Raw genomic sequence first — 27,953 nt, forward strand, 5'->3', positions numbered from 1 at the left:
TCAACCGATTGCTGCCCGCACCCTCCCGCCTGACTAGCATCACTACTCTGGACGGTTCTGACCTAGAATATGTGGACAATTACAAATACCTAGGTGTCTGGTTAGACTGCAAACTCTCCTTCCAGACTCACATTAAGCATCTCCAATCCAAAATTAAATCTAGAATCGGCTTTCTATTTCGCAACAAAGCCTCCTTCACTCATGCTGCCAAACACCCTCGGTAAACTGACTATCCTACCGATCCTTGACTTCGGCGATGTCATTTACAAAATAGCCCCCAACACTCTACTCAGCAAACTGGATGTAGTCTATCACAGTGCCATTCGTTTTGTCACCAAAGCCCCATATACTACCCACCACCGCGACCTGTATGCTCTCGTTGGCTGGCCCTCACTACATATTCGTCGCCAAACCCACTGGCTCCAGGTCATCTATAAGTTTTTGCTCGGTAAAGCCCCACCTTATCTCAGCTCACTGGTCACCATAGCAACACCCACCCGTAGCACGCGCTCCAGCAGGTTTATTTCACTGGTCACCCCCAAAGCCAACACTTCCTTTGGCCGCCTTTCCTTCCAGTTCTCTGCTGCCAATGACTGGAATGAATTGCAAAAATCACTGAAGCTGGAGTCTTATATATCCCTCTCTAACTTTAAGCATCAGCTGTCAGAGCAGCTTACCTGTACCTGTACACAGCCAATCTGTAAATATCACACCTGACTACCTCATCCCCATATTATTACTTACCTTCTTGCTCTTTTGTACCCAAGTATCTCTACTTGCACATCATCATCTGCACATCTATAAGTCCAGTGTTAATGCTAAATTGTATTTATTTTGCCTCTAGGGCCTATTTATTACCTACCTCCCTACTCTTCTACATTTGCACACACTGTACATAGATTTTTCATTTTTTTTCCTATTGTGTTATTTACCGTACGTTTGTTTATGTGTAACTCTGTGTTGTTGTTTTTGCCGCACTGCTTTGCTTTATCTTGGCCAGGTAGCAGTTGTAAATGAGGACTTGTTCTCAACTGGCCTACCTGGTTAAATAAAGGTACAACAAATATAGAAAGTTGCACATCATCATCGGCACATTCGGCAGGGGCTCTTTTTTTTCGTTTTATTTTGTTCGTTCATTTTTAATTAAAAAAAATCTCACTCCTTTTTTTGTATTCATAATACAGATCAACAACTTACAGTGCTACATCATACAAAACAGAACGCAGGTATTAACAAGAAAATACTAAAACATACAAAACACATCAATGAAATAATAAAAGAACAAACAATTCTAGTGCAATTGTAATCACTCTGAAAAAAATATAATTATAATGATCCAGGAAAATGTTATTCTTGTTGTTATTCACAAGGGTTAATGTTTTAATAAGATAGTTAAATTCAATCAAAAATTAGTGCAATTTTGGTATATAATTTTGGAATTTTTGTTTGTGTATAAAGTATTTGGCAACAAGAATTTAAAAAATCACAATCATTTCAATGGTCTTGTTATCATTGCAATAGTAACATATTATATCCTTCATGTCAAAAACATGGGCAGTGTTCATAATGGTAAATAAGTATTCTGCAAGGTTTTCCCAAAATTCTGACACAAATTATCAAAGAAAAGTGAGACAGATTCTCACCTTTTTTTCACAGAAAACGCAGATATCATCAATAGCCACAAATTTGGACAACATAGAATTACATGAATATATCTTATGTCAAATTTTAAAGTGCACTTCCTTACATTTGTATGGTATACAATATTTGTAAGGCCTTAACCATGCATTTTTCTAGACAATGTCAAGAATAAGCATGTTCGAGAAAATGTTTCCTCCTGGTGTAAGTTGGTTTTGTGAATGGAGAATTTGTCTTATATATTTATTACAACAAGATTTATCAAGCCTTCCAAACGAGGCAGGAGCTCTTCCTCTGACCGCCAGTAACCCTGTTGACATCACAGCTACCTCAAGCACGCGCCACCTTCAGCGATCCAATCGCAGGCAAGCGGACTGCCTTGACAACGTTTCGTGTCCCCATCACTTCCGGGCTGATAACAAGGGCCGTTGATGCCTGCAGATTTTCATTAAAATATCTTAGTTTAATAAATACATTGGCGCCATAGCTGTGATGTTTTGGGAGTGATATGGTCACAAAGCCTACAAATGAGGTTGGTGTATTGACGAAATTCTTCCAAGAGACGCAGGAATAGCGGATGATGAAGAGGTGAGGTTGCATTGTCTGGGCTCTCGATTCTTGCAGATGTGCTGCGATGTTAGCTAACGTTAGCTGGCTAGCAATTCTATTTTGTTGCTTGTTACCAGTAGCTCTCTCGACGGATAATCCAATGTTATTTGGTGTAATTGAAATGAGACTCAATAGGTTACTAGCTAGTGTCGGCTTGCTTTTCTCGAAACTTTATTTTTTATATTTTTTATTAGTTAGCTGTGTGTGTGTCATCCACAGCTGTAATGCCGGGCTGTTGATGCTAACGTTAGATATATTTGATAGGCACTTTCCTGTCTGGTGACGTTAGTAAGCTAGTTCACTACGGTAGTTAACGTTAGCTTACTGTGGTGTTGACAAAAGGGTTTCATCATGGCATTTTGATTGTGTTGATCTCCCCATTTATATCACGTTTTATTACACGTTTTCAGGACCTGGGTAACTGTTAGTTACCTAACTATTTGGTTTGTTTGTTATATTTTTAGTTAGTGAACGTTAACTATGTACCTGTAGCATATTTAGTTAGCATAGCCTATTTTTGCATAGATATGGAAAAATTGTTCATCCAGCAATGGGGTAACGTTATTGTCTTTTGGCCTGCCACATTATCTAGCATTATAGACCCTGCTAAGTAGGACTAACTGTCCTCGCCATACCGGTAACGTTGCTCAAACAACTGCGTCATGGCAACAGACGATCACAAATGTCACATGACACATGTCTGGAGACGAGCCTGTGGTGTTTCCTTTCTGGGAGAAGGAGATGGTGTGTGCTGTGCAGATAACAACGACAACTAGAATATAATGATGGTGAGAAGGCCATAGATAAAGTGAAACCTTTCAGATAGGAGGTGATGACAGATTTGGAGTCTCGTGGGTATGGGCTGACTGAACCAGTTCAGGATGTAAGGTGGTCAGATGCTTTGATTTGATTCACTTATGCCAATACTGCTATGGCACCACATTAGGCATCATTCACATCTTGTTAGTTACAAATACTGTAACTGTTGTGCAAACTGTGTTTGTTATGACACTGGTGGACAGAGTGGTGGATTCCTCCAGATTATTTCACAACACATTCTCTCTCTACCTCTCTGTGTGTGTGTGTGTGTGTCTGTCTGTCTGTTTCAAGGACTCTAGGAATGTTGTCTTGTCTTTACTTTGGGGTCAAGTGGAAGTAGAGTTTACACAGCAGAGGATGTCTTCTGGGTGATTGAGAGTTCTGTTTTCCAGAACCAGACTTGACCTAGACTATCCCTAACAATAACGGAACAACTCATTTGTTTACAATTACAGGAGTAGAACTAGCTATATGTTTACTGTGCTGTTAGGCCTACATTTCAATTTCATAGTTCCCGTTCAGCCATGTGGTCTGCAAGCCGTTATTACTCTGCGCCATGACTCGTTTAAGTGGAGACTCAGAGTGGCCTAAAACTTGACTGGGAGATCTTTTGAGGTGTGTCCTTAAGCATTTATTAGCCTCTCCAGCCTCTCTACCATAGAGCCTGGACCTGTATTTCTGGTCTTGTTTGTCAAAGCCTTTGATGAAGAGCTGTGAGACTTTGCATTAGTGGCTGTACTAGTTTAGACTAGTCTGACTTGGTGACCTCTGTGGGTCATTCCACCTCAAAAGGGGATTTTGACACCCACCATCTCAGATTTCTGAAATAGTTTCTGTAGTTAGTAACAGATACGATTAGCATTCCAGAAACAACATTTTCTTGAAATATAATTTGATCTCTGAGAAATTAAGCTAATTGATTGCACCCAAATTGACCATTTTAATTTATAGGATTCAGATAATATTCATATATTAAATATAGTACCCAACATCTGATTTACACCAAAGTTCTTCCTACCAATGAATATACACACATCTAAAGCGGATCCCCCACACCGCATGCCAATCCCACCCAACAACCAGTTCGCAGTTCTCTATGTTTGACAAGTAGTATGAAACTGTGGCTTGGAGTATTGCTTCTCCATACTATTTAATGTATTCCCTGTGAATCTGGTGATGTTTTTTTTCCCCTTTTCAGAGACATTTTTAATTCAAGTCACTTGCATTATTTGCCATAAAGTAGTGTGAAAGTACAAGGTTTTGACCACTAGTTGCAGCTGTTCCTGCTATACCGCAACACTATTTTATCAATTGTGTTGGTCTCTTGTGTTTATTAAATTGATCACAACATTTCCTTTGCGACTTTGGGTAGAAAACCAATGGATTTGTCTCATTATGAAAATAAATGTTGTGGTCATACTCACAATTCAAGCCAGCAATTCAGTTTGTCCTAATAGCAACCTAATGCGTCAAACCAACTCTCCTTGAGTAGTCCAACAAGTGTCTGTTCTCTAAGGCTATCCCTATGCTATTCTCATACAAAGACTTTTCCTGGAAGCCCAAAACGTTGATGGTGAAATGCGCTAAGGACTTCATTGTTGTGACAACCCTAATAAAATAATTAATTGCATGGCAGTCTTATGTTTGTCAATACAGTTATTAGGAAACAACTCTATGTATCTGTGTCAGTCACCCATTTTATTTATTTATTTTAATTTTACCTTTATTTAACCAGGTAGGCAAGTTGAGAACAAGTTCTCATTTACAATTGCGACCTGGCCAAGATAAAGCAAAGCAGTTCGACAGATACAACGACACAGAGTTACACATGGAGTAAAACAAACATACAGTCAATAATACAGTATAAACAAGTCTATATACAATGTGAGCAAATGAGGTGAGAAGGGAGGTAAAGGCAAAAAGGCCATGGTGGCAAAGTAAATACAATATAGCAAGTAAAACACTGGAATGGTAGTTTTGCAATGGAAGAATGTGCAAAGTAGAAATAAAAATAATGGGGTGCAAAGGAGCAAAATAAATAAATAAAAATTAAATACAGTTGGGAAAGAGGTAGTTGTTTGGGCTAAATTATAGGTGGGCTATGTACAGGTGCAGTAATCTGTGAGCTGCTCTGACAGTTGGTGCTTAAAGCTAGTGAGGGAGATAAGTGTTTCCAGTTTCAGAGATTTTTGTAGTTCGTTCCAGTCATTGGCAGCAGAGAACTGGAAGGAGAGGCGGCCAAAGAAAGAATTGGTTTTGGGGGTGACTAGAGAGATATACCTGCTGGAGCGTGTGCTACAGGTGGGAGATGCTATGGTGACCAGCGAGCTGAGATAAGGGGGACTTTACCTAGCAGGGTCTTGTAGATGACATGGAGCCAGTGGGTTTGGCGACGAGTATGAAGCGAGGGCCAGCCAACGAGAGCGTACAGGTCGCAATGGTGGGTAGTATATGGGGCTTTGGTGATAAAACGGATTGCACTGTGATAGACTGCATCCAATTTGTTGAGTAGGGTATTGGAGGCTATTTTGTAAATGACATCGCCAAAGTCGAGGACTGGTAGGATGGTCAGTTTTACAAGGGTATGTTTGGCAGCATGAGTGAAGGATGCTTTGTTGCGAAATAGGAAGCCAATTCTAGATTTAACTTTGGATTGGAGATGTTTGATATTGGTCTGGAAGGAGAGTTTACAGTCTAACCAGACACCTAAGTATTTGTAGTTGTCCACGTATTCTAAGTCAGAGCCGTCCAGAGTAGTGATGTTGGACAGGCTGGTAGGTGCAGGTAGCGATCGGTTGAAGAGCATGCATTTAGTTTTACTTGTATTTAAGAGCAATTGGAGGCCACGGAAGGAGAGTTGTATGGCATTGAAGCTTGCCTGGAGGGTTGTTAACACAGTGTCCAAAGAAGGGCCGGAAGTATACAGAATGGTGTCGTCTGCGTAGAGGTGGATCAGGGATTCACCAGCAGCAAGAGCGACCTCATTGATATATACAGAGAAGAGAGTCGGCCCGAGAATTGAACCCTGTGGTACCCCCATAGAGACTGCCAGAGGACCGGACAACATGCCCTCCGATTTGACACACTGAACTCTATCAGAGAAGTAGTTGGTGAACCAGGCGAGGCAATTATTTGAGAAACCAAGGCTGTCGAGTCTGCCGATGAGGATGTGGTGATTGACAGAGTCGAAAGCCTTGGCCAGATCAATGAATACGGCTGCACAGTAATGTTTCTTATCGATGGCGGTTAAGATATCGTTTAGGACCTTGAGCGTGGCTGAGGTGCACCCATGACCAGCTCTGAAACCAGATTGCATAGCAGAGAAGGTATGGTGAGATTCGAAATGGTCGGTAATCTGTTTGTTGACTTGGCTTTCGAAGACCTTAGAAAGGCACGGTAGGATAGATATAGGTCTGTAGCAGTTTGGGTCAAGAGTGTCCCCCTTTGAAGAGGAAACAACTCTATGTATCTGTGTCAGTCACCCATGGTATTGGGTTGGGTTTAATTCACACGACTTTCCCGAGTGGCGCAGTGGTCTAAGGCACTGCATCTCAGTGCAAGAGGCGTCACTACAGAACTTGGTTCAATTCCAGACTGTATCACATCCTGCATGCTTTCACACTACTTTATGGTAAAGGATGCAAGCAACTTCAATAACTATTTTCTCTGAGCAGGAGGAAAAAACTTCACTGAGAATACATTACATAGGATGAAGAAACAATTTCCGAGCCGCAGCTCTATCCTACTTGTCAAACATAGAGAACTGATACTATATACTGGTTGTTGGGGTGGGATTGGCATGGGGTGTGGGGGCTCCGTGGATGGTTTTTGACTATTTTGGGGGGATTCCTCATGTCTTACTTACTCATTGTTAAAAAAAGGTTTGGTCCAAATCAGATATTAGGTACTATATTTATTGAATATTATATGAATTCTATAAATTCAAATGGACAATTTGGGTGCAATCAATTAGCTTAATTTCTCAGAGATAAAATGATATTTTAACAAAATAGTGTTGCCGTAATGCTAATCTTATCTGTTTCTCACTAAAAAAACAATTTCAGAACAATCTGAGATGGTGGGTGTCATGGTTTTCTGAAATTACATGGAACAAACCTGTGTCGGTGTCAGAGTCATAGGCTGCAAGTTTTGAAGTCAAGAATGCATGACCATTGATCAGAGTACAGTATTCTCCTTTGAAAGGTCATGGGTTAGTCTAGCTTCCCACGCAACCTAGAAAAATGTTTTCAGGGAAGTGTGTGTGAGACAGGGTGATTCTACTTCCCTATGCTCAATTTAGGCCTATAGTCTCCCTTGAGATCAATTAATTTCTTTGGAGCAAAATCTATTGGGAGGAAATCTAGATCAAGTCTTGCCTGCAGTTACTATCAGCGTAGTAACAAAGCTCAGTCTCAATTTGTTATCTATAACCCAATCCTAGTTGTGAATAGGGCTGTTGCGGGAACATATTACCGCCACACCGGCAGTCATGGGTCATGACCGCAGTAAAATGCCATGTGACTGAGTCACGGTATTCCCCTTTTATGCACTCTGGAAATGCTTTACTAGTACCCAGCTTGCTAACTACCATCAGGTCCTGATGGTCTGGTATTCAGGACTCTATTGTGCCTCCATCAGGTCCTAATGGCCTGGTTTTCACGGCTCTATTGTTCCCCCGTCAGGTGCTAATGGTCTGGTTCTCAGGGCTCTATTGTTCCTCCATCAGGTCCTAATGGCCTGATTCTCGGGGCTCTATTGTCCCTCCATTAGGTCCTAATGGTCTGGTACTCAGGGCTCTGTTGTTCCTATAACCACTCTGACAGTAATGCAAGTGCAATCAAAAATCACATCAAACACTTATCATCATAACAGTATGGTGCTTTTAAAACTCAGCTCACTGTGATTGATTTGAAGAAAGAAGTTCAACAACAGGTTGAAACAGTATAAAACATGGTTATTGTGGATGTTGTTTCAAAGCCTAACACAACGAAATGGACAGCGCTTTCTAAGGTGGTGATTCTTTCAAAACAGCCATACGCATGTTAGAGCTTATACATATGTATAGGCTTATGACCCCAAGCCCGAAAACAAACAATCAACCCTGAATTAAAATGATGATTGTGCCATTATACAATATATAACCTACTGCATATTACACATGGCTGAAAAACATAAAACAAAACTGATTTAAGATGTCTTTGGTGTATATAATAGGTCTAGCCTATACTCTAAAATTTAAACAAATTCTAGTAATTGCCTTTGAGTGTGGACTGTATTAATATGCATACTGGATGGACTGGTTACCTTATGCTAGGAATGGGCCAACATTCTTACTGTGGGAAGCTTGTGGAAGGCTACTCGAAACGTTTGACCCAAGTTAAACAATTTAAAGGCAATGCTACCAAATACTAATTGAGTGAACTTCTGACCTACTGGGAATGTGATGAAAGAAATAAAAGCTGAATTAAATAATTCTTTCTACTATTATTCTGACATTTCACATTCTTAAAATAAAGTGGTGATCCTAACTGACCTAAGACAGGGAATTTCTACTAGGATTAAATGTCAGGAATTGTGAAAAACTGAGTTTAAATGTATTTGGCTAAGGTGTATGTAAAGTTCCGACTTCAAGTGTACGCAGCACAAATTGCTTGATAGCTAAGCTAACTACCTTGCTGCTTAGCTAGCCAGCTAACATTATCTAAGTGAGAATGTGATGAGGACAGGGCAAGCTACTCACCTTCAGACCACCATGCCATCGCTCTCTCTCATATAGTTACCGAGGGCTGAATGATGTTCAATGAGCAGCACGTAGAGCGCCCTCTTCTGGCAAACGTTGAACATTTCTAGAAATGACAGCAAATGAGCAGATGTATCTGTTTATTCTATGTATGTAATGTCAGTGCTTTATCTGTGTAATAAAGACCGATACAGATATTTCTGGGAAAGGCTGATGTCGGCCGATAAATAAAGATACTTTTGGGGGGGGTTAAATAAAAAATGTGACTAAATTTAAAAATAATGTTTTTACTGACTACAGTTTTGTTCATGAATTACTAAGTGATTAAAATGCATCACTGTTGCCAAATCGGTGACTGAAAAATCCGTAACAGAATGACTTCAATGGAATTGGCTACAATGGGAAATCATAGTAGTCCCAACCCACAGTTGCAGTGTAGCACAGTACAGTAGAGTACATTACAGTAGAACACAGAATAGTAGAGTAAAGAAAAGTAGAGTACAGTAGAGCACATGTGTAGGGTACAGTATAATGTAATATGCTCTACTGTACTGAACCATACTCTGCTTTTCTTTACTGTACTGTGTGGACTGTACTATATTGCAGGGATCGCTACTGTACTGTGTGGACTGTACTATATTGCAGGGATCGCTACTGTACTGTGTGGACTGTACTATATTGCAGGGATCGCGTTAACGCAGAATTTAGCTTTTTTTCAAGCAGAACCCCCCCCCCACCCCGAGAAAAACATGTTGCATTCTGAGAACACAGGTGTATTGACCAAGACAGGTTAAATTTCAAGTTCCAACTATTTAAATAGACACGTTCCAAAACGTCTCTTCCATCCTCCAGACCACTCGCTCTCTGCCTGTCTGCGGGGGATGGTGTGGGAGATGAGGAAGTAGGAGATTAAGAGCACATTTTACGTTGAACATTTTATGTGGCTGTTTTCACACTGGTTTGTTTGCTAATGTTCGAAGCAGAGTTCGATTATTTGTTACATTGTGGTTACATCGAAGAATGGGAAAAAAATACGTATTTATAATGATTTATTCAGATGAGTGTCGCAAACCATTTTTCCTACGCACTTATAGCATTTGTATTTCAACAAAGTTGAGTACTTGCATATTGAGGCTATATTATCGTTCAGATGAATGATTATTGTATGTGAGTATAATAACACTGTTTTCACATAGCACCCTCTTGAACTGACCCGGATGTTCCTGCATTCTAGAACACTGAGTGGACCCATGTATTTATTGTACATTTGTTTAATTAGAGGGCAGGGGAATCTATTAAAACACAGATTTTTGGCGGGTCTGTGTTTTGAAAATGCAGACTTTTGAATGCTAACACAACCCCTGGTGTTTTTTTAAATGATTATATATTGTTTTACATAGTGGTGCAGCCCAACCACAAGGGGGCGCAGCGGCCCTCTTACGTTCTTTTTAGAGAACCCTGGTCTGATGGAGATTACACTGCTTGCCTAATTTGACTATTATTCCAAGGAGATTAGAGCCATGTAGCCTAAATTCATTGCTGGGTGGTCTAACAAATGGTACATTACTAACGTGTTTCATTTTTTAAAATGCATTTGCGCTTTCTATCCCTCCCTCCCTCTCCGCTATGCCTGTCTTCATCTCTAACGTGTTTTCTGTTCTCTCACTACAGGTGAGCTGACTAAAACCTAGCTGTCTGTCAGTCCATCCATCAAGCGGATCCTATCAGAGGAACCACCAGTGCATGAGAAGGAACACAATCAGTTTTCGAAAGAAGTGTTGGGGTGTATCCCTCACACTTCCTGCCCCACCCACCTCAACTCAAGACTCCACCCCTTGACCCCTGACATCCAAGATGAAACTAAAAGAGGACATGAACCCACTGCTGCTGCAGGTCTTCCGCTCGGTTGTCTGGGTCTACTCTGTCATCACCTTCCTGCCCTGGTACCTGCTCTCGGGCGCAGGAGCCAACCTAGACCGGGCGCGGCGGGTCAAGGCACGGTCAGTGAGCGGTCGCCCGGCGGGCCCTTACCGGGCGACCAACCATGAGGATGGTAGCCAGCAGAAGCTGGTGTCTTCCTTGCACCCAGGAGTGGACACCCTGGACAAGGTGATGGAGCATGGAGCGGCCAGGTTCCCAGAGAGGAACTGCCTGGGCACGAGAGAGGTGCTGAGCGAGGAGGACGAGCTCCAACCCAACGGGAAGGTCTTCAAGAAGGTGAGGAAGAGGGAGAAAAGTGGATTTAATTATCTTTCTTGATACAGTGCCTTTGGAAAGTATTCAAGACCCCTTGACTTTTTCCACATTTTGTTACGTTACAGCCTTATTTTAAAATTGATTAAATAAATAAAAATCCTCAGCAATCTACACACTAACCCATTTCTTAAAAATAGAAAACAGAAATACCTTATTTATATACGCATTTAGACCCTTTGCTATGAGATTTGAAATTGAGCTCAGGTGCATCCTGTTTCCATTGTTCATCGTTGAGATGTTTCTACAACTTTATTGGAGTCCACCTGCAGTAAATTCAATTGACTTGACATGATTTGGAAAGTCACACACCTGTCTCTATGTAAGGTCCCACAGTTAACAGTGCGTGTCAGAGCAAAAACCAAGCCATTAGGTCGAAGCAATTGTCCGTAGAGCTCAGAGACAGCATTGTGTCGAAGCACAGATCTGGGGAAGGTTACTAAAAAATGTTTGCAGCATTGAAGGTCCCAAGAACACAGTTGCCTCCATCATTCTTAAATGAAAGAAGTTTGGAACCACTAGGACTCTTCCTAGAGCTGGCTGCTCAGCCAAACTGAGCAATTGGGGGAGAAGGGCCTTGGTCAGGGAGGTGACCATGAACCCGATGGTCATTCTGACAGAGCTCTAAAGTTCCTCTCTGGAGATGGGAGAACCTTCAAGAAGGACAACCATCCATCTCTGCAGCACTCCACCAATCAGGGCTTTATGGTAGAGTGGCCAGACAGAAGCCACTCCTCAGTAAAAGCCACATGACAGCCCGCTTGGAGTTTGCCAAAAGGCACCTAAAGTCTCACAGACCACGAGAAACAAGATTCTCTGGTCTGATGAAACCAAGATTGAACTATTTTGGCCTGAATGCCAAATGTCACATCTGGAGGAAACCTGGCACCATCCCTACGGTGAAGCATGGAAGTGGCAGCATCAGGCTGTGGGGATGTTTTTCAGCTGCAGGGACTGAGAGACTAGTCAAAACAATTTAATCAATTTTAGAATACGGCTGTAATGTAACAAAATGTGGAAAAAGTCAAGTGGTCTGAATACTTTCCAAAGGCACTGTATAATTTGTATGGGAAAGGCCTCTTTTCTATGGTTGCAGTAGAAGAACATTAGATGGCACTGTCTAACCCTGTTTGAAGGCAGCTGGTTTTTATAGGTAATTCTGGGGTAATACTGTCGTATAAGGAGACCTACCAGACATCGGTGTGTGACAGTTTAGTGGTGCGTACTTCTAGTATTAACAATGGTATTTTTATTTTTGGGGGGCCTTTTTTGCCCCTACCATCCCCTACCCTGGTTGGAGGACCTGGTGGAAAAACATTACAATTTAAAATATACTGTGCCTTCAGAAAATATTCACACCCCTTTTTCCACATTTTGTTGTGTTATACGGCCTTTTTTTTTTAATTGACACTTTTTTGTCACTGGTCTACACAAATAGGGCTGACCTCAGTTAGTCGATTATTCAGTCAATAGGCTGTTGGCCGCCCGAGATTTCTTTAGTTAAGTTTTTTTATTGTGCACAAGACACCCGCCTGTTTCTCACCTGCCTCAGTGGACTAGTGCTTTGCGGAGGCCACGGGGATGACACAATCCATCACTCGAAGATGCTACTGAAATTGTGTATGGTTATATTATGTATGGATAATGATGCATCACTAATAAATATAATATTATTTGATATCAAATGCACCTCTCCCACATTGAATAGTGGTTGCTGTCGGCGGTTCTGAAACATAATCTTCAGTGCCCCGTTGAATTGGCGCCTTTCCCTATATGTTGCTTTGTGCATAATAGCAAAATTATCCAGCATATTGGTGTTGAGAACAATGTGACGGAGGCAGCAGCGGTGTGAGGAGACGAGAAAACAACCCTAGCCTTAATTATCTAAATTAAGGAGAGAGGAAACCCCAACCCAATTAGGTATATAATCAATAGCCTAACTGTTTAATGTGCCTGGCTTTATAAATCATCCATATATACATCATATACATACTAAAGTATGTGGACAGCCCTTCAAATTAGTGGATTCGGCTATTTCAGCCACACTCATTGCTGACAGGTGTATAAAATCGAGCACACCGCCATGCAATCTCCATAGGTAAACATTGGCAGTAGAATGGCCTTACTGAAGAGCTCAGTGACTTTCAATGTGACATCGTCATAGGATGCCACCCTTTCCAACAATTCAGTTCGTTAAATTTCTGCCCTGCTTGAGCTTCTCCGGTTAACTGTAAGTGCTGTTATTGTGAAGTGGAAATGTCTAGGATCAACAACGGCTCAGCCGTGAAGTGGTAGGCCATACAAGCACACAGCGGGATTGGCGAGTGCTGAAGCGCGTTGCGAATAAAAATTATTTGTTCTCGGTTGCAACACTCACTACCAAGTTCCAAACTTCCTCTGGAAGCAACATCAGGACCATAACGGTTTGTCAGGAGCCAAATCTGGGTTTGGCGGATGCCAGGAGAACGCTACCTGCCCCAATGCACAGTGCCAACTGTACAGTTTGGTGGAGGAGGAATAAAGGTCCAGGGCAGTTTTGAATTGTTCAGGCTAGGCCCCTTAGTTCAAGGGAAGGGAAATCTTAATGCTACAGCGTACAATGACGTTCTAGACGATTTCAGCATGACAATGCCCCTGTGCACAAAGCGAGGTCCATATAGAAATGGTTTGTCAAGATTGGTGTGGAAGAACTTGACTGGCTTCACCGATCCCCGACCTCAACCCCATTGAACACCTTTGGGATGAATTTGAACGCCGACTGCGAGCCAGGCGTAATCGCCCAACATCACTAATGCTCTTGTGGCTGAATGGAAGCAAGTCCCCACAGCAATGTTCCCACGTCTAGTGGAAAGGTTTCCCAGAAGAGTGGAGGCTGTTATAGCAGCAAAGGAGGGACCAACTCCATATTAAAGAACATGATTTTGGAATGAGATGTTTGACGAGCAGGTCCACATACAGTATAAGTATTACATATTTATTACATTTTTTTTACTTAACCTTTATTTAACTAGACAAGTCAGTTAAGAACACATTTTTATTTACAATGACGACCTAGCCCGGCCAAACCTGGGTGACGCTAGGCCAATTGTGCGCCGCCCTATGGGACTCCCAATCACGACCGGATGTGATACAGCCTGGATTCGAACCAGGGACTGTCGTGACGCCTCAGGTACTGAGATACAGTGCCTTAGACTGCTACGCCACTCGGGTGCTCAATGTAGTGTATCTACAGAAATAAGAAAGTTCCTGCTTCTGTTGCCTGTTTGGGTGTTTTGTTTAGTAGCCTACTGATTCTGTTAGCGCCAATCATTGCTATGCTGCAATCTTATTTTATTGCTATGCTGTAATAAAGGCTTTTAAATTATTTTATTTTTTAACAAACTCTCTGTTATTGCTTACCATTTAATTAGTGTTTATACTGTTCCAAATAATCAGAAAATAGTAGTAGTAATAATTGTGTAATCTATCAGCACCTGTTTGGCACACATAGGCCACATAGCCACCACACAGTGCTGGCTACAATATACCCCTCCTTTTCTGGATCTCCAGTAGTTTTCACAGCTAAATCACATGTCTTCCACACATCTAACTTCCCCTTTCCCTCCTGAGCAACCAGCAAACATTCCCCCATTTCAAGTTTCATTTTCAGGTCTTCCGCATCCATTTTGCTGTGTTCAGAGTTTATAACCAATTTTATAATGTGAAACATTATAACCATGTTTCACGTAAAAACAGCAAGAGTTTAGGGAATGTGTTTTCCAAAACAAATGAGGGATTTGGGTAACAACTTTTCAGTCAGAGAATCAAGTAAGAACCTAAATGGCTGTAATGATGGTGCAGCTTCAGCACGGACAGCTCGATAAACGCTTGCTGTGCTGTGGTGCTTGTTCACTGCAGCAAGGAGGGGGGAGAGAGAGCGACAACCTTACTCAGTCACACAGGCACTCGCTGTCATTTAATTTTTTTAACACCGCGTGGCCATCGGTTTCCCTCTTTGAGTCATTAGTGTGTCTTAATTATTTAATCAAACGCTGTGACTAACGCATCAGACAAGCTTATTCAAACACATAGGTGGTGTCTATGGAAAAATGCATGCATTTCAAATGTAGACCGATAGACCGACGCTCGACGAAGGTTTGTTCTTAGCCGGGGACATAAATGGATGTCGTACGAGGAGGCCTACCAAGCAGCAGTATATTAGTGTTAACAGTGTATGTGGTCGTGTTATCTCTAGGTGATCCTGGGGGAGTATCAGTGGATGTCGTATGAGGAGACCTACCAGGCAGCAGTGTGTTTTGGCAGTGGGCTGGCCGCGCTGGGCCAGAGGCCTCAGTGTAACATCGCCATCTTCTGTGAGACCAGGGCCGAGTGGATGATAGCAGCACAGGCCTGCTTCATATACAACTTCCCATGTGAGTGTTTATGTTAGACAGTAGCACACTATAGCGACACACACACACACACACAATGAATCTCTAACTCCAGTCTGTGTCATTCTGACAGTGGTGACGTTGTACTCTACTCTGGGCGGAGCGGCCATTGCCCACGGTTTGAACGAGACTGAGATCACCCACATCATCACCAGCAAAGACCTGCTACACAGCCGTCTCAAGGTCAGCTCTGCTCGCCTTGTCCTGATCACTTTCTGCAATGCCATATGAGACAGTACACACTCCAGCCAGATAATACCATTTTCCCACATTTGAAATAGTCATGCCTATATATATTACGCGTTGGAACAGTTGCCCACTTACAGTACTTGAGCAGACAGTCTAAGTGTTGACAGTCAGTGTGTTTGAGGGGATCCGTTTGTACAAGGCAATGCGTAGAATTGCTAGTCTTAATGGCATAATGAGCAGTTATTTGGAATGCGAGATGATTTGTAGATCATAGACTACATGGATTCTATGCAGTCCGACTGCAATCTCCAGTCAATAGCTACTTTCTCTCCCCCTCTCTCCTCCCTCTCCTCCTGCCATCTCCTCCCAGGACATTCTGTTGGAGGTGCCTCGGCTGCAGCACATCATCGTGGTGGACAGTAAGCCAACCAGTTGGCCTGGCTTCCCCCGCGGCATCATGGTCCACAACATGGACGCCGTGCAAGAGCTGGGCTCCAGACCCGACAACAGTAAGGAGGGAGAGCGTGGGTGTGTGAGGGGCGTGTGTGTGTTTGGGTCTATGCGTTGCCTGACTTGTTACAGTACTTCTGCCCTGTGGTCTTAGCAACTCAAATGTAATCTGACTTCCAGAATCATAGTTTTTTTGTACCTGAATAGCCCTCTCTGTCATATCCTATCAGATTGTATTAGCCCTGTGCTATGTGCATGCCCTCTCTGTCATATCCTATCAGATTGTATTAGCCCTGTGCTATGTGCATGCCCTCTCTTGAAAGAAAGATTGATAGCCGTTCTCTGATGCCCCCGCATTGTGCAATGTTCTGACCCAAAAGTCTCTTTGTGTGGCCTCTTTAACGTCCCTGCTGCCTCCCCCTCTCTCTCTCCCTCTATCTCTCTCTGCGTGCGTCTGTAGTGGCGGTGGCGCGCCGGCGGCCCGTGCCCTCTGACATCGCTGTCATCATGTACACCAGCGGCTCCACGGGCATCCCCAAGGGCGTCATGATCTCCCATAGCAACATCATCGCGGGCGTCACAGGCATGGCAGAGCGCATCCCAGACCTGGAGTACGTACAGAGAACTACAGAGTGTCTTCTAGATTGACTGCTTATTGTTTTTGACTTTTCGCTCTCTCACTGCCACTCTCTTTACCCCCCTGTGTGCCCTGATCACTGTTTTTCTCCTTTTCTCTTTTCCTCATTCATCTGTTTTCAATGTCTCTCTCTCGCTCTTTCTATCTGCCATCATTTGCACTACAGAATGTAAACGTATCTCTTTCTATCTGCCATCATTTGCCCTACAGAATGTAAACGTATCTCTTTCTATCTGCCACCATTTGTACTATAGAATGTAAACGTATCTCTTTCTATCTGCCACCATTTGCCCTACAGAATGTAAACGTATCTCTTTCTATCTGCCACCATTTGTACTATAGAATGTAAACGTATCTCTTTCTATCTGCCACCATTTGCCCTACAGAATGTAAACGTATCTCTTTCTATCTGCCACCATTTGCCCTACAGAATGTAAACGTATCTCTTTCTATCTGCCACCATTTGTACTATAGAATGTAAACGTATCTCTTTCTATCTGCCACCATTTGCCCTACAGAATGTAAACGTATCTCTTTCTATCTGCCGCCATTTGCACTACAGAATGTAAACGTATCTCTTTCTATCTGCCATCATTTGCACTACAGAATGTAAACATTCTTTCTATCTGCCATCATTTGCACTACAGAATGTAAACGTATCTCTTTCTATCTGCCATCATTTGCACTACAGAATGTAAACGTATCTCTTTCTATCTGCCATCATTTGCACTACAGAATGTAAACGTATCTCTTTCTATCTGCCATCATTTGCACTACAGAATGTAAACGTATCTCTTTCTATCTGCCATCATTTGCACTACAGAATGTAAACGTATCTCTTTCTATCTGCCACCATTTGCCCTACAGAATGTAAACGTATCTCTTTCTATCTGCCACCATTTGCCCTACAGAATGTAAACGTATCTCTTTCTATCTGCCACCATTTGCCCTACAAAATGTAAACGTATCTCTTTCTATCTGCCATCATTTGCCCTACAGAATGTAAACGTATCTCTTTCTATCTGCCACCATTTGCCCTACAGAATGTAAACGTATCTCTTTCTATCTGCCACCATTTGTACTATAGAATGTAAACGTATCTCTTTCTATCTGCCACCATTTGCCCTACAGAATGTAAACGTATCTCTTTCTATCTGCCACCATTTGTACTATAGAATGTAAACGTATCTCTTTCTATCTGCCACCATTTGTACTATAGAATGTAAACGTATCTCTTTCTATCTGCCACCATTTGCCCTACAGAATGTAAACGTATCTCTTTCTATCTGCCACCATTTGTACTATAGAATGTAAACGTATCTCTTTCTATCTGCCACCATTTGCACTACAGAATGTAAACGTATCTCTTTCTATCTGCCACCATTTGCCCTACAGAATGTAAACGTATCTCTTTCTATCTGCCACCATTTGTACTATAGAATGTAAACGTATCTCTTTCTATCTGCCACCATTTGCCCTACAGAATGTAAACGTATCTCTTTCTATCTGCCACCATTTGTACTATAGAATGTAAACGTATCTCTTTCTATCTGCCACCATTTGCCCTACAGAATGTAAACGTATCTCTTTCTATCTGCCACCATTTGTACTATAGAATGTAAACGTATCTCTTTCTATCTGCCACCATTTGCCCTACAGAATGTAAACGTATCTCTTTATTTCTCTCTCATCTCATGAATATCTCTGAGTGTCCTGCTCTTCATCTTCTCTTCTCTATATTAGTACCAGTCAAAAGTTTGGACACCTCCTCATTCAAGGGTTATTTTCTGCGTTGTAAAATAATAGTTAAGGCGTAAAAACTATGAAATAACACATGGAATCATGTAGTAAGAAAAAAGTTTTAAACAAATCAAAATATATTTTATATTTGAGATCCTTCAAAGTAGCCTTGATGACAGCTTTGCACTCTCTTGGGCTTTCTCTCAACCCGCTTCTTGAGGAATGTTTTTCCAACAGTCTTGAAGGAGTTCCCACATAAGCTGGGCACTTGTTGACTGCTTTTCCTTCAGTGTGCCTTGAATTTGAAATAAATCACCACAGCGTCACCAGCAAGCACCATCACACCACCTCCTCCATGCTTCACGGTGGGAACCACACATGCAGAGATCATCCGTTCACCTACTCTGCGTCTCACAGACATAGCGGTTGGAACCAAAAATCTCAAATTTGGGCTCATCAGACTAATGTCCATTGCTCATGTTTCTTGGCCCAAGCAAGTCTCTTCTTATTATTGATTTCCTTTAATAGTGGTTTATTTGCAGCAATTTGACCATGAAGGCCTGATTCATGCAGTCCTATCTGAACAGTTGGTGTTGAGATGTGTCTGTTACTTGAACTCTGTGAAGCACTTATTTGGGCTGCAATTTCAGAGGCTGGTAACTATAATGAATGTATCCTCTGCAGCAGAGGTAACTCTGGGTCTTCCATTCCTGTGGTGGTCCTCATGAGAGCCAGTTTCATAATAGCGCTTGATGGTTTTTGCAACTGCACTTGAAGAAACTTTCAAAGTTCTTGAAATGTTCCTCATTGACTGACCTTCATGTCTTAAAGCAATGATGGACTGTCATTTCTCTTTGCTTATTTGAGCTGTTCTTGTCAAATAAATGGACTTGGTCTGTTACCAAATAGGGCTATCTTCTGTATACCACCCCTACCTTGCCACAACACAACTGACTGGCTCAACACATTAAGAAGGAAAGAAAGACACACCTGCTAATTGAAATGCATTCTAGGGGACTAAAGCTGGTTGAGAGAATGCCAAGTGTCAAGGCAAAGGCTGGCTACTTTGAGGAATCTCAAATATGAAATATATTTTGATTTGTTTAATTAACACATGTATTTGGTTACTACATGATTCCATATATATATATATAGTTTCTGTATGTTTGGCAGTTGAATAAAACATTATTTTTTTTGTTTCCATTCATGCAGTGAGACAGACACCTACATTGGGTACCTGCCACTGGCCCATGTTCTGGAGCTGAGTGCAGAGATGGTGTGTATCTCTCACGGCTGTTGCATTGGATACTCCTCCCCACAGACGCTAGCAGACCAGGTGAACACACACACACACACAGAGCGAGACAGTAAACCAAGGCTCAACAACACATGCGGTATGTAGGAACCCTCTATTGGAGCTCCTCCTCTATTAGAGAACAGGCCTAGCTATGCTCTACTCCTAGTCTGATCCATCTCTCTCTCTCCTCTCTTCCTCCCCAGTCGACTAAGATTAAGAAGGGCAGTAAAGGAGACACCAGTGTTCTAAAACCTACACTCATGGCTGCTGTACCGGTAAGCACTAAAGCTACCGTAGAATGAATATATATATATATGCAGTTAATATTCTGTAAGATACGCACAGATTTTATTTGATTTTATTTGAAGTGGTGTTTTGTCCTCTTTCCTTCTCTGTCCCTCGTTCTCCCTCCTGTAGGAGATCATGGATCGGATCTATAAGAATGTGATGACCAAGGTGGAGGAGATGAGCAGTGTGCAGAGAACCCTCTTTGTGTTGGCCTACAACTACAAGATGGAACAGATCACCAAGGGCTACAAGACCCCGCTCTGTGACAGGTAATACACACACCTGTAACACACACACACACACACACAGTCAATGGGTAATGATTGATAGAGAGTCTCCAGGAGGTTGAACTAGGACTGTGGCGGCCATGACATTGTGTCAGCCAGTTATTGACCGTTAATTAACATAAACACGTTTAGCTTCTCCAGGCCTTCACACATACACGCTGCTGATGTGCCTTTGGAATCTACATTTTTAACAAGTCTATAAATCAATTGAATATACACCATCACCATAAATCCATGATTTATTTTAGGTAGGTCTAAAGAAACATGATATGAAGAAAATGTATTTCAGAAGAACAGAATATGAGTTGGTCTACTGTATGTTATCCTGTTGGCTGTAGGCTTGTTGGTTTAGCTGACACGTTATGCCTTTAAGTCCCGTGCCGTTATTTTATATTATATGGTTTTATAGTAAGAAGAATATAATTGAACTTGGCTGAATAAAATAGAAAGGATATTTTTCCCTTTCTGGAGCGAGTGTGCAGATGAAGTGGCTCTGTTGAGCGTAAAAGTGATCATTTGAAACAGGTCCTATACGCTAGATTGAGTTATTTGGCAACTTGTGAGAGATACAAACCTTAGAATGTCTTATAAATCAAAACATGTAATGGGGCCTCATGGACCGGCTAAAGGCTATTGATGATTTAAGAACATCACAAAGAAAAGCTTGCGCTCTGTTCCTTGCCTCAGGCTGCACAGACCTTTCTCTCATCAAGTGATCATATTATCACCCATCAGACTATTCTCAGTGTAATATTGTCTTTCTAAATATTAACTAATGTAATATATTAGTAATGGCCCATTATCAAATGGGCAGGAAGAAAAAGACTATGCACACGAATAGCGAATGGAGGCCGCTTCCCCGCCGGTTGGTTGGGGTAGGCTACTGCAGTTATTTCACTCCAGGCATCAACCACTGTTTGAGGAGCATACAGCCTCTCACTGCATGACAGGTGATATTGCGCCCAAACCCTATGCCATGGGCTCTCCAACCCTGTTCCTGCAGCTACCCAGGGCTTAATTTAGGAAACCTAGTAAAATCTGTTCGAGAACATCGAAAATAACATGTTTTCACAATGAAATATAAAGTATTTAATTAAACTGTCGACAGAAAAAGGAATGAAGGAGAGAGGGGCGGAGATGGAAACGCACAGTGGTGAGATATTCTATAGCTGAAGGTAATGGATCACCCCAAAAAATCTCTATTACTAGGCTATTCAAAATCAAATACCAATTCACTATTGTAGGTGAACTGTAATCCGCCCTGCACAATCAATGCACCAACAGCATTGCCTAGGCCTCTGTTCTTTCCCAGACTCATGGATAGAAATGTTGGAGCATAGCATAAGGTAACCAGTCCATCCAGTATGCATATTAATACAGTCTACAATCAAAGGCAATTACTAGAATTTGTTTAAGAAGTCTTTTTTTTCTGCGGTGCGTAATATGCGGTAAGCTATGTATTGTATACTGAATGTCATAATCATTATTTTAATTCTGGGTTTTTTTCAGGCTTGGGCTCATATATAGGCATATGCAATAATGCAACGCAACAGCCTTAATGGAGACTCGCACACCGACATTCTCGATATTGCTGTGGCCGGTGCCTGCGTTAAACAGAAACCTAAGGTTCACACAGAGGTTATTATGAATGACTTGTTGTTTACCTTGGTGTTTTTCTCATCCTCTGACTCACTGTTATCCTCTTTCCTTCTCTCCCTCTCTCTCCAGTCTGGTGTTTAGGAAAGTGCGCTCGTTGTTGGGGGGTCACATGAGGGTGCTGTTGTCAGGCGGAGCGCCCCTCTCCGCTGCCACCCAGCGCTTCATGAACATCTGCCTCTGCTGTCCCGTGGGCCAGGGCTACGGCCTCACCGAGACCTGCGGAGCTGGCACCATCAGCGAGAGTAAGAGAGCGGGAAGGGAGGGAATGAGTAAGGGGGATGGAACGGAGTGAAGGGGGCGGGAAGGAGGAAGTCAGCCGGGGCTACGGCCTCACCGAGACCTGCGGAGCTGGCACCATCAGCGAGAGAGAGAGGGTGAGGGAGGGAGGGTGGATGGAGGCGGTAGGTCCAAGAAGAAGGGAGGGAGGGTAAAAGAGAAGGAAATGTGTAGACTTCTGCTGCCTGATGGAAGAGAGGAATGGGGGGCACAATAGAGAAAGCCAGGTGATTGTACACAGTAATGTGATATGCTATGTCGTTCTCACGTGTATTATTTTCCTCTCTCTATTTGTCAGTGTGGGACTACAGCACAGGCCGGGTCGGCGCTCCTCTGATCTGCTCCGAGATCACCCTCAAGGACTGGGAGGAGGGTGAGTCCCTCCATAGCACTGTGACTGCAGAATCGGTGATATTAGGGGGGCTGGGAGGGTGGAGGTGAGTGGGGTTGGGGGCTAGGGTGGATGAAAGTTATATTGGAAGGGATGGACGTGGGGCTGAAGATGCTTTGGGCATAGACCGCGTCCTCTTCTCCTGATCTTCTCCAGGCGGTTACTACAGCACAGACAAGCCACACCCGAGAGGGGAGATTGTAATCGGCGGGCCCAACGTGACTATGGGTTACTACAAGAACGAGGTGAAGAACCGCGAGGACTTCTTCGTGGACAGCAACGGCCAGCGCTGGTTCTGTACAGGAGACATTGGGGAGTTTCTCCCAGACGGGTGCCTCAAGATTATTGGTGAGCAGCCCAGAAAAAAGAGCCATTTTTAGAGAGAGCCCTATGATATGTTGTCTGTCTATCTGTGGATTTAAATACATACGAGTCAGGATGAAAGCGCCAGATCCTCCAAATTTCCCCAGGTGAACTAACAATGCATACCAGTACAGTTAACTGAGGGTGACCTTGTGGTTAAGGTCACCGCCCTCGGGCACATAGAGGATGATTCCCTTGTCTGCGTGGACGCAAATCTACCAGCCATACTCCTCCCCTTCTCTCTGTATCCACTTGACTTCATACCCGTCTCTGTCAAAAACAATCACATATGAAAGGATTCACGTATATAAACGACAGATAAATTCCTCCCAAAGGCAGATGTATATAAATCTACCTTAGCAATCATTTGTGTTCCTTCTGTGTAGATCGTAAGAAGGATCTGGTGAAGCTCCAGGCTGGGGAGTATGTGTCTCTGGGGAAGGTGGAAGCCATGCTGAAGAACTGCCCTTTTGTAGACAACATCTGCGCCTACGCAAACAGGTAACAATGTACATATTATATACCCCTCGGGTGACTGGAGTCTCTCTCTATAACCCTTGAGTGTACAAAACATTAAGAACACCTTGCTATTATTAAGAACGAAAGCGTCACTCAGAGATGCCGGCCCATGTTGACTCCAGTGCTTCCTGCAGTTGTGTCAAGTTGGTTGGTGGTCCTTTTTGGGTGGTGGACCATTCTTGATACACACGGGAAGCTGTTGAGTGTGAAAAACCCAGCAGCGTTGCAGTTCTCAAATCAAGTTGTATTAGTCACATGCGCTGAATACAACAGTGAAATGCTTACTTACAAGCCCCTAACCAACAATGAAGTTTAAAAAATACAAATAAGAAATAAAAGTAACAGTCAAGGTAATTGAGGTAATATGTACATGTAGGTAGAGTTATTAAAGTGACTATGCATAGATAATAACAGAGAGTAGCAGCAGTATAAAAGAGGGAGGGGGGGGGCAAATGCAAATATTCTGGGTAGCCATTTGATTAGATGTTCTGGAGTCTTATGGTTTGGGGGTAGAAGCTGTTAAGAAGCCTCTTGGACCTAGACTTGGCGCTCCGGTACTGCTTGCTGTGTGGTAGCAGAGAGAACAGTCTATGACTAGGATGGCTGGAGTCTTTGAAAATGTTTAGGTCCTTCCTCTGACACCGCCTGGTATAGAGGTCCTGTATGGCAGGAAGCTTGGCCCCAGTGATGTACTGGGCTGTTCGCACTACCCTCTGTAGTGTCTTGCGGTCGGAGGCTGAGCAGTTACCATACCAGGCAGTGATGCAACCAGTCAGGGTGCTCTCAATGGTGCAGCTGTGGAGCCTTTTAAGGATCTGAGGACCCATGCCAAATCTTTTCAGTCTCCTGAGAGAACTGTTTTGTCGTGCCCTTTTCACGACACAAAACGGTGCCTCTGGCACCTACTACCATACCCCGTTCAAAGGCACTTAAATATTCACCCTCTGAATGGCACACAGACACAATCCATGTCTCAAGGCTTAAAAATCCTTCTTAACCTGTCTCCTCCCCTTCATCTACACGATGAAGTGTATTTAACAGGTGACATCAATAAGGGATCATAGGTTTCACCTGGTCAGTCTGTCAAGGAAAGAGCAGGTGTTCTTAATGTTTTGTACACTCAGTACAAAACGTTGATTGTCTATTTCTCCTTGTCAACTTGTTCTGTCTCTAGTCACAATGTCTCCATCTGCTGTCTGTCACCCACTTTCTACCTCTCTCCTGTCTCTTTGTCTTTCCTACTCATTGCTCTCTCTATCTTTCAACCTATTCTGGCCCGTCTTTCTCTCTCCATCTTTGCCTTTCATTATAATAATAACTAGAATGATGATGATGATAATATAAAAAGGAATTATACAAATCAACTGTGTTTTCTAAATAAAACAATAACACTATTATCTCTCCATTTCCTTAACTCTCTCCGTCCCAGTGACCAGTCGTACGTGATTGGCTTCGTGGTGCCCAATCAGAAGCAGTTAATGGCGCTGGCGGAGCAGCGAGGGTTACGGGGCAGCTGGGAGGAGATCTGTAACAACCCTGACATGGAGAGAGACGTTCTCCACATCATCACAGAGGCCGCTCTGTCAGGTAGGATGGAGGGATGGAGAAGACAATGAGAGACGGGTGGAAGGAGGAATAGAGGTTTCTGGTTGTAACATATGAGTACTGTTTCTCCATCTTTTTGTCCCTAGCGTTGAATTGTATTTCTCAACCCCAGCCCATGCATTCGTCTCTAAAGTCCGGTGTTGTTTCCCCCCCACAGCCAAACTGGAGCGCTTTGAGATTCCGAGGAAGATCCGTCTGAGTGCAGAGCCTTGGACACCGGAGACTGGCCTGGTGACTGACGCATTCAAACTCAAACGCAAGGAGCTCAAATCACACTATCAGGAAGACATCGAGAGAATGTACGGTGGCAAGTAACATACACACACACACAGGCATACGCAAGGAATCTAACAAGCGCTACCTAGATGACATGAAAACAGGAGAGAATGTACGGTGGCAAGTTACACACACACACAGGCATACGCAAGGAATCTAACAAGCGCTACCTAGATGACATGAAAACAGGAGAGAATGTACGCCGGCAAGTTACACACAAACAGACACAGCCCCCCCCCCTTCCCAAGACAAAAGACAGAGGGGCCAAGCCAGTTCGAGCAGCATCAGTTGCTTGTCTTCGTCAAAAGTTTTTCGGGGTCTGTGTGTTGCTATGACGATGCTGGCATCATGGCGTGACTCGACCGTGACACAGAAAATTACACGTTAATCTTGTCCCACTCCTCCGCTCCTCTCCTATGTTTCTCCTTCCCTTCTCTCTCCTATCCTCCATCTAGCATGGTCTTCAGCCTCTGTGTGTAGTCCAGACACCTGATCGTAGAAAGGATGGTTTTTTTGTGTGAATGTGGCCTGGATCGTGTTCATTAGGCATCAAACGGAAGAAAACTGACTGAAACAGGGAGGGACTACCTGAACTTGTCCAACAAGAAACCTTTTGCTATGTTGTGCACTAATGAATACGACTCTGAAAAATGAGGCCCTTCGGTTTAAACGTTCCACATCCAGGTTTGAATCTATGCAGGGATCCCTTTTATTGTATAAATGTTTCGGGATGTGGTGATGTTTTGTTCATGTTTCGTTGTCTTTCTTTTTTTAACGTAATCGGTTTGTCTTGGTTCATTTCCGAAACCTATTCGATGAACATCTTGTGTCTGAGAGAAATTAGTGTTTTGCGAAACCATAAGATTTTTGTAACGCAACTCGCATTTTTTATTTGCTTTCCTTATTTCTTGTTTTTCTCTGAATGGTTTGTTTCTCATTTATCTGTTACCAAACTGACATTTCCCTCGTCTGCCTCTAGGTCCTGAAGGTTGCTTCTATTCTATGGAAGAGTATGTGTTTACTGACTTGACTAGATTAAGTCCTATGTCACTTTGTTACAGTGTGCCAGTGATGGAATCTCCTCCCTGCTCTGTGCCCCTGTGTGTGGCTACGGGCTGATGTGATGTGCCTGGGTTGGCTGGTGGAACCTGTTTCTCGTAATGTAGCCTGATCCTGGATCGGTTTTTACTTTAGCCACCTCCTCTTGACTATTTGTGAGATGTCATGAGTTGACCCAGGCAAGAAATGATCTGGGACCAGGTAAGTAATGATGGTGTCCAGGGGGGCTACGGGGAAGTAGGATGCAGTTGCCCCGTAAAGCTGATCGAAGTTTAGTTTCTCTTCCCTGTGGTTGAGGCTAAGATGGGGAGAGGACAAGCTGATCCTTGATCTGTGTCTAAAGGGCAACTTCTCAGCACGTGACACCAATCCTACTGAGAGCCTTATTCATTTCTACTCTGTCACTTAACCAGTAGGAGGCCGTCTCTGCCACTGGTTCATCTTTGAAACATAATCTGTATAGTAATGTCCAAATTTACAGGGGTGTGTATGTGTGATTTGTGCTGATGTTTGTGTGTGTGTGTGTGTGCGTGCGTTCTCTGACCCTGAGCTTGTTCCCTATGTCTCTGTGAAGCCCGCTGCATGCCCACCCCACCTGACCTGTAGAAGTCTGTTACCTTTCAATGTTTCCTCCAGCAAAACCATGTTACATACACAGTGTCCTGCTAAACCAGGTCTGTGGCTCCATAAACCATGTTATCACCAGGACGATCTGGTTCCGTAAAACCACGTAGATTGTCTTTATCGACATGGGCCTAAACCTGCCGTTTTTACTCCATAAAATGATGACCTGTGTACCGCATGGACGTCTCCTAAGAGAGCCAATGGCTCCCAGTCCAGATCTGTAGCCGTTTGCCTTTTTTAGTTGCTCTTCGGCAGACTGTGTGTTTGTGTCATCCAACGGTAGTTCCCATCTACCCTGATATCCCTGTTCGTATTACAGGAATGCATTGTCCTATTTCTTTGTCATATCTCTAGTTACTGTTGCTATTATTGATGAAATATGAAATGCAGATTGAATGTGCAATATTTATACGAAATACAAATTCTAAAACCTAAAGTATGTAAAGGAAAAATGCACAGAGAGAGCAAGCCCCTTCACAGTGTATGAATGTGTGGGTGCGGGCCTGTCTCTTTCCAATTAAATGTACAAAGAAAACCTAGAGGACAGGCGGACGGACAGAAAACATCGTTGTAGAAGTAGTAACATATAGCCTCATTATGGTGTGATATTAGTGGCAACAGAAATGTAATCTGAATTCAATCATCTTGAATTCATTCAGATTTGTTGGCAGTAATATGACTCTATACTTATTTTTCTGTATTGTGAAAGTACTGTACCAATTATAGTAATGAAGACTAATATTTTGGCCTTGTAAAATAAAAATACAATGGTGAAGAATAAGGCACTACAGGTGAACAGATTTA

The 27,953-nt window shown here is 42.9% G+C and overlaps 1 protein-coding gene across 1 annotated transcript; it reads left to right on the top strand.

Annotated features, from left to right (window-relative positions):
- Positions 1 to 2,019: 2,019 nt before the first annotated feature.
- Positions 2,020 to 27,949, top strand: LOC112260413 (long-chain-fatty-acid--CoA ligase 3-like). Its single transcript, XM_024435486.2, has 15 exons — positions 2,020 to 2,226; positions 10,478 to 11,023; positions 15,294 to 15,471; positions 15,563 to 15,672; positions 16,049 to 16,187; positions 16,589 to 16,739; positions 19,718 to 19,841; positions 20,006 to 20,077; positions 20,220 to 20,359; positions 22,106 to 22,278; positions 22,611 to 22,685; positions 22,860 to 23,051; positions 23,453 to 23,567; positions 25,015 to 25,172; positions 25,348 to 27,949. The coding sequence occupies exons 2-15, from the start codon at positions 10,661 to 10,663 to the stop codon at positions 25,503 to 25,505; spliced, it is 2,148 nt and encodes a 715-aa protein (XP_024291254.2). The 5' UTR covers positions 2,020 to 2,226; positions 10,478 to 10,660; the 3' UTR covers positions 25,506 to 27,949.
- Positions 27,950 to 27,953: the final 4 nt, after the last annotated feature.

The sequence above is a fragment of the Oncorhynchus tshawytscha genome, linkage group LG10, assembly GCF_018296145.1.
Source record: "Oncorhynchus tshawytscha isolate Ot180627B linkage group LG10, Otsh_v2.0, whole genome shotgun sequence".
Classification (NCBI taxonomy): Eukaryota; Metazoa; Chordata; class Actinopteri; order Salmoniformes; family Salmonidae; genus Oncorhynchus; species Oncorhynchus tshawytscha.

Coding starts and splice junctions, on each gene's coding strand:
- LOC112260413 (XM_024435486.2), top strand. CDS start 10,661: ATGAAACTAAAAGAGGACATGAACCCACTGCTGCTGCAGGTCTTCCGC. Junction 16,188..16,588: donor GGGCTCCAGACCCGACAACA/GTAAGGAGGGAG, acceptor GTGCGTCTGTAG/TGGCGGTGGCGCGCCGGCGG. Junction 16,740..19,717: donor GAGCGCATCCCAGACCTGGA/GTACGTACAGAG, acceptor CCATTCATGCAG/TGAGACAGACACCTACATTG.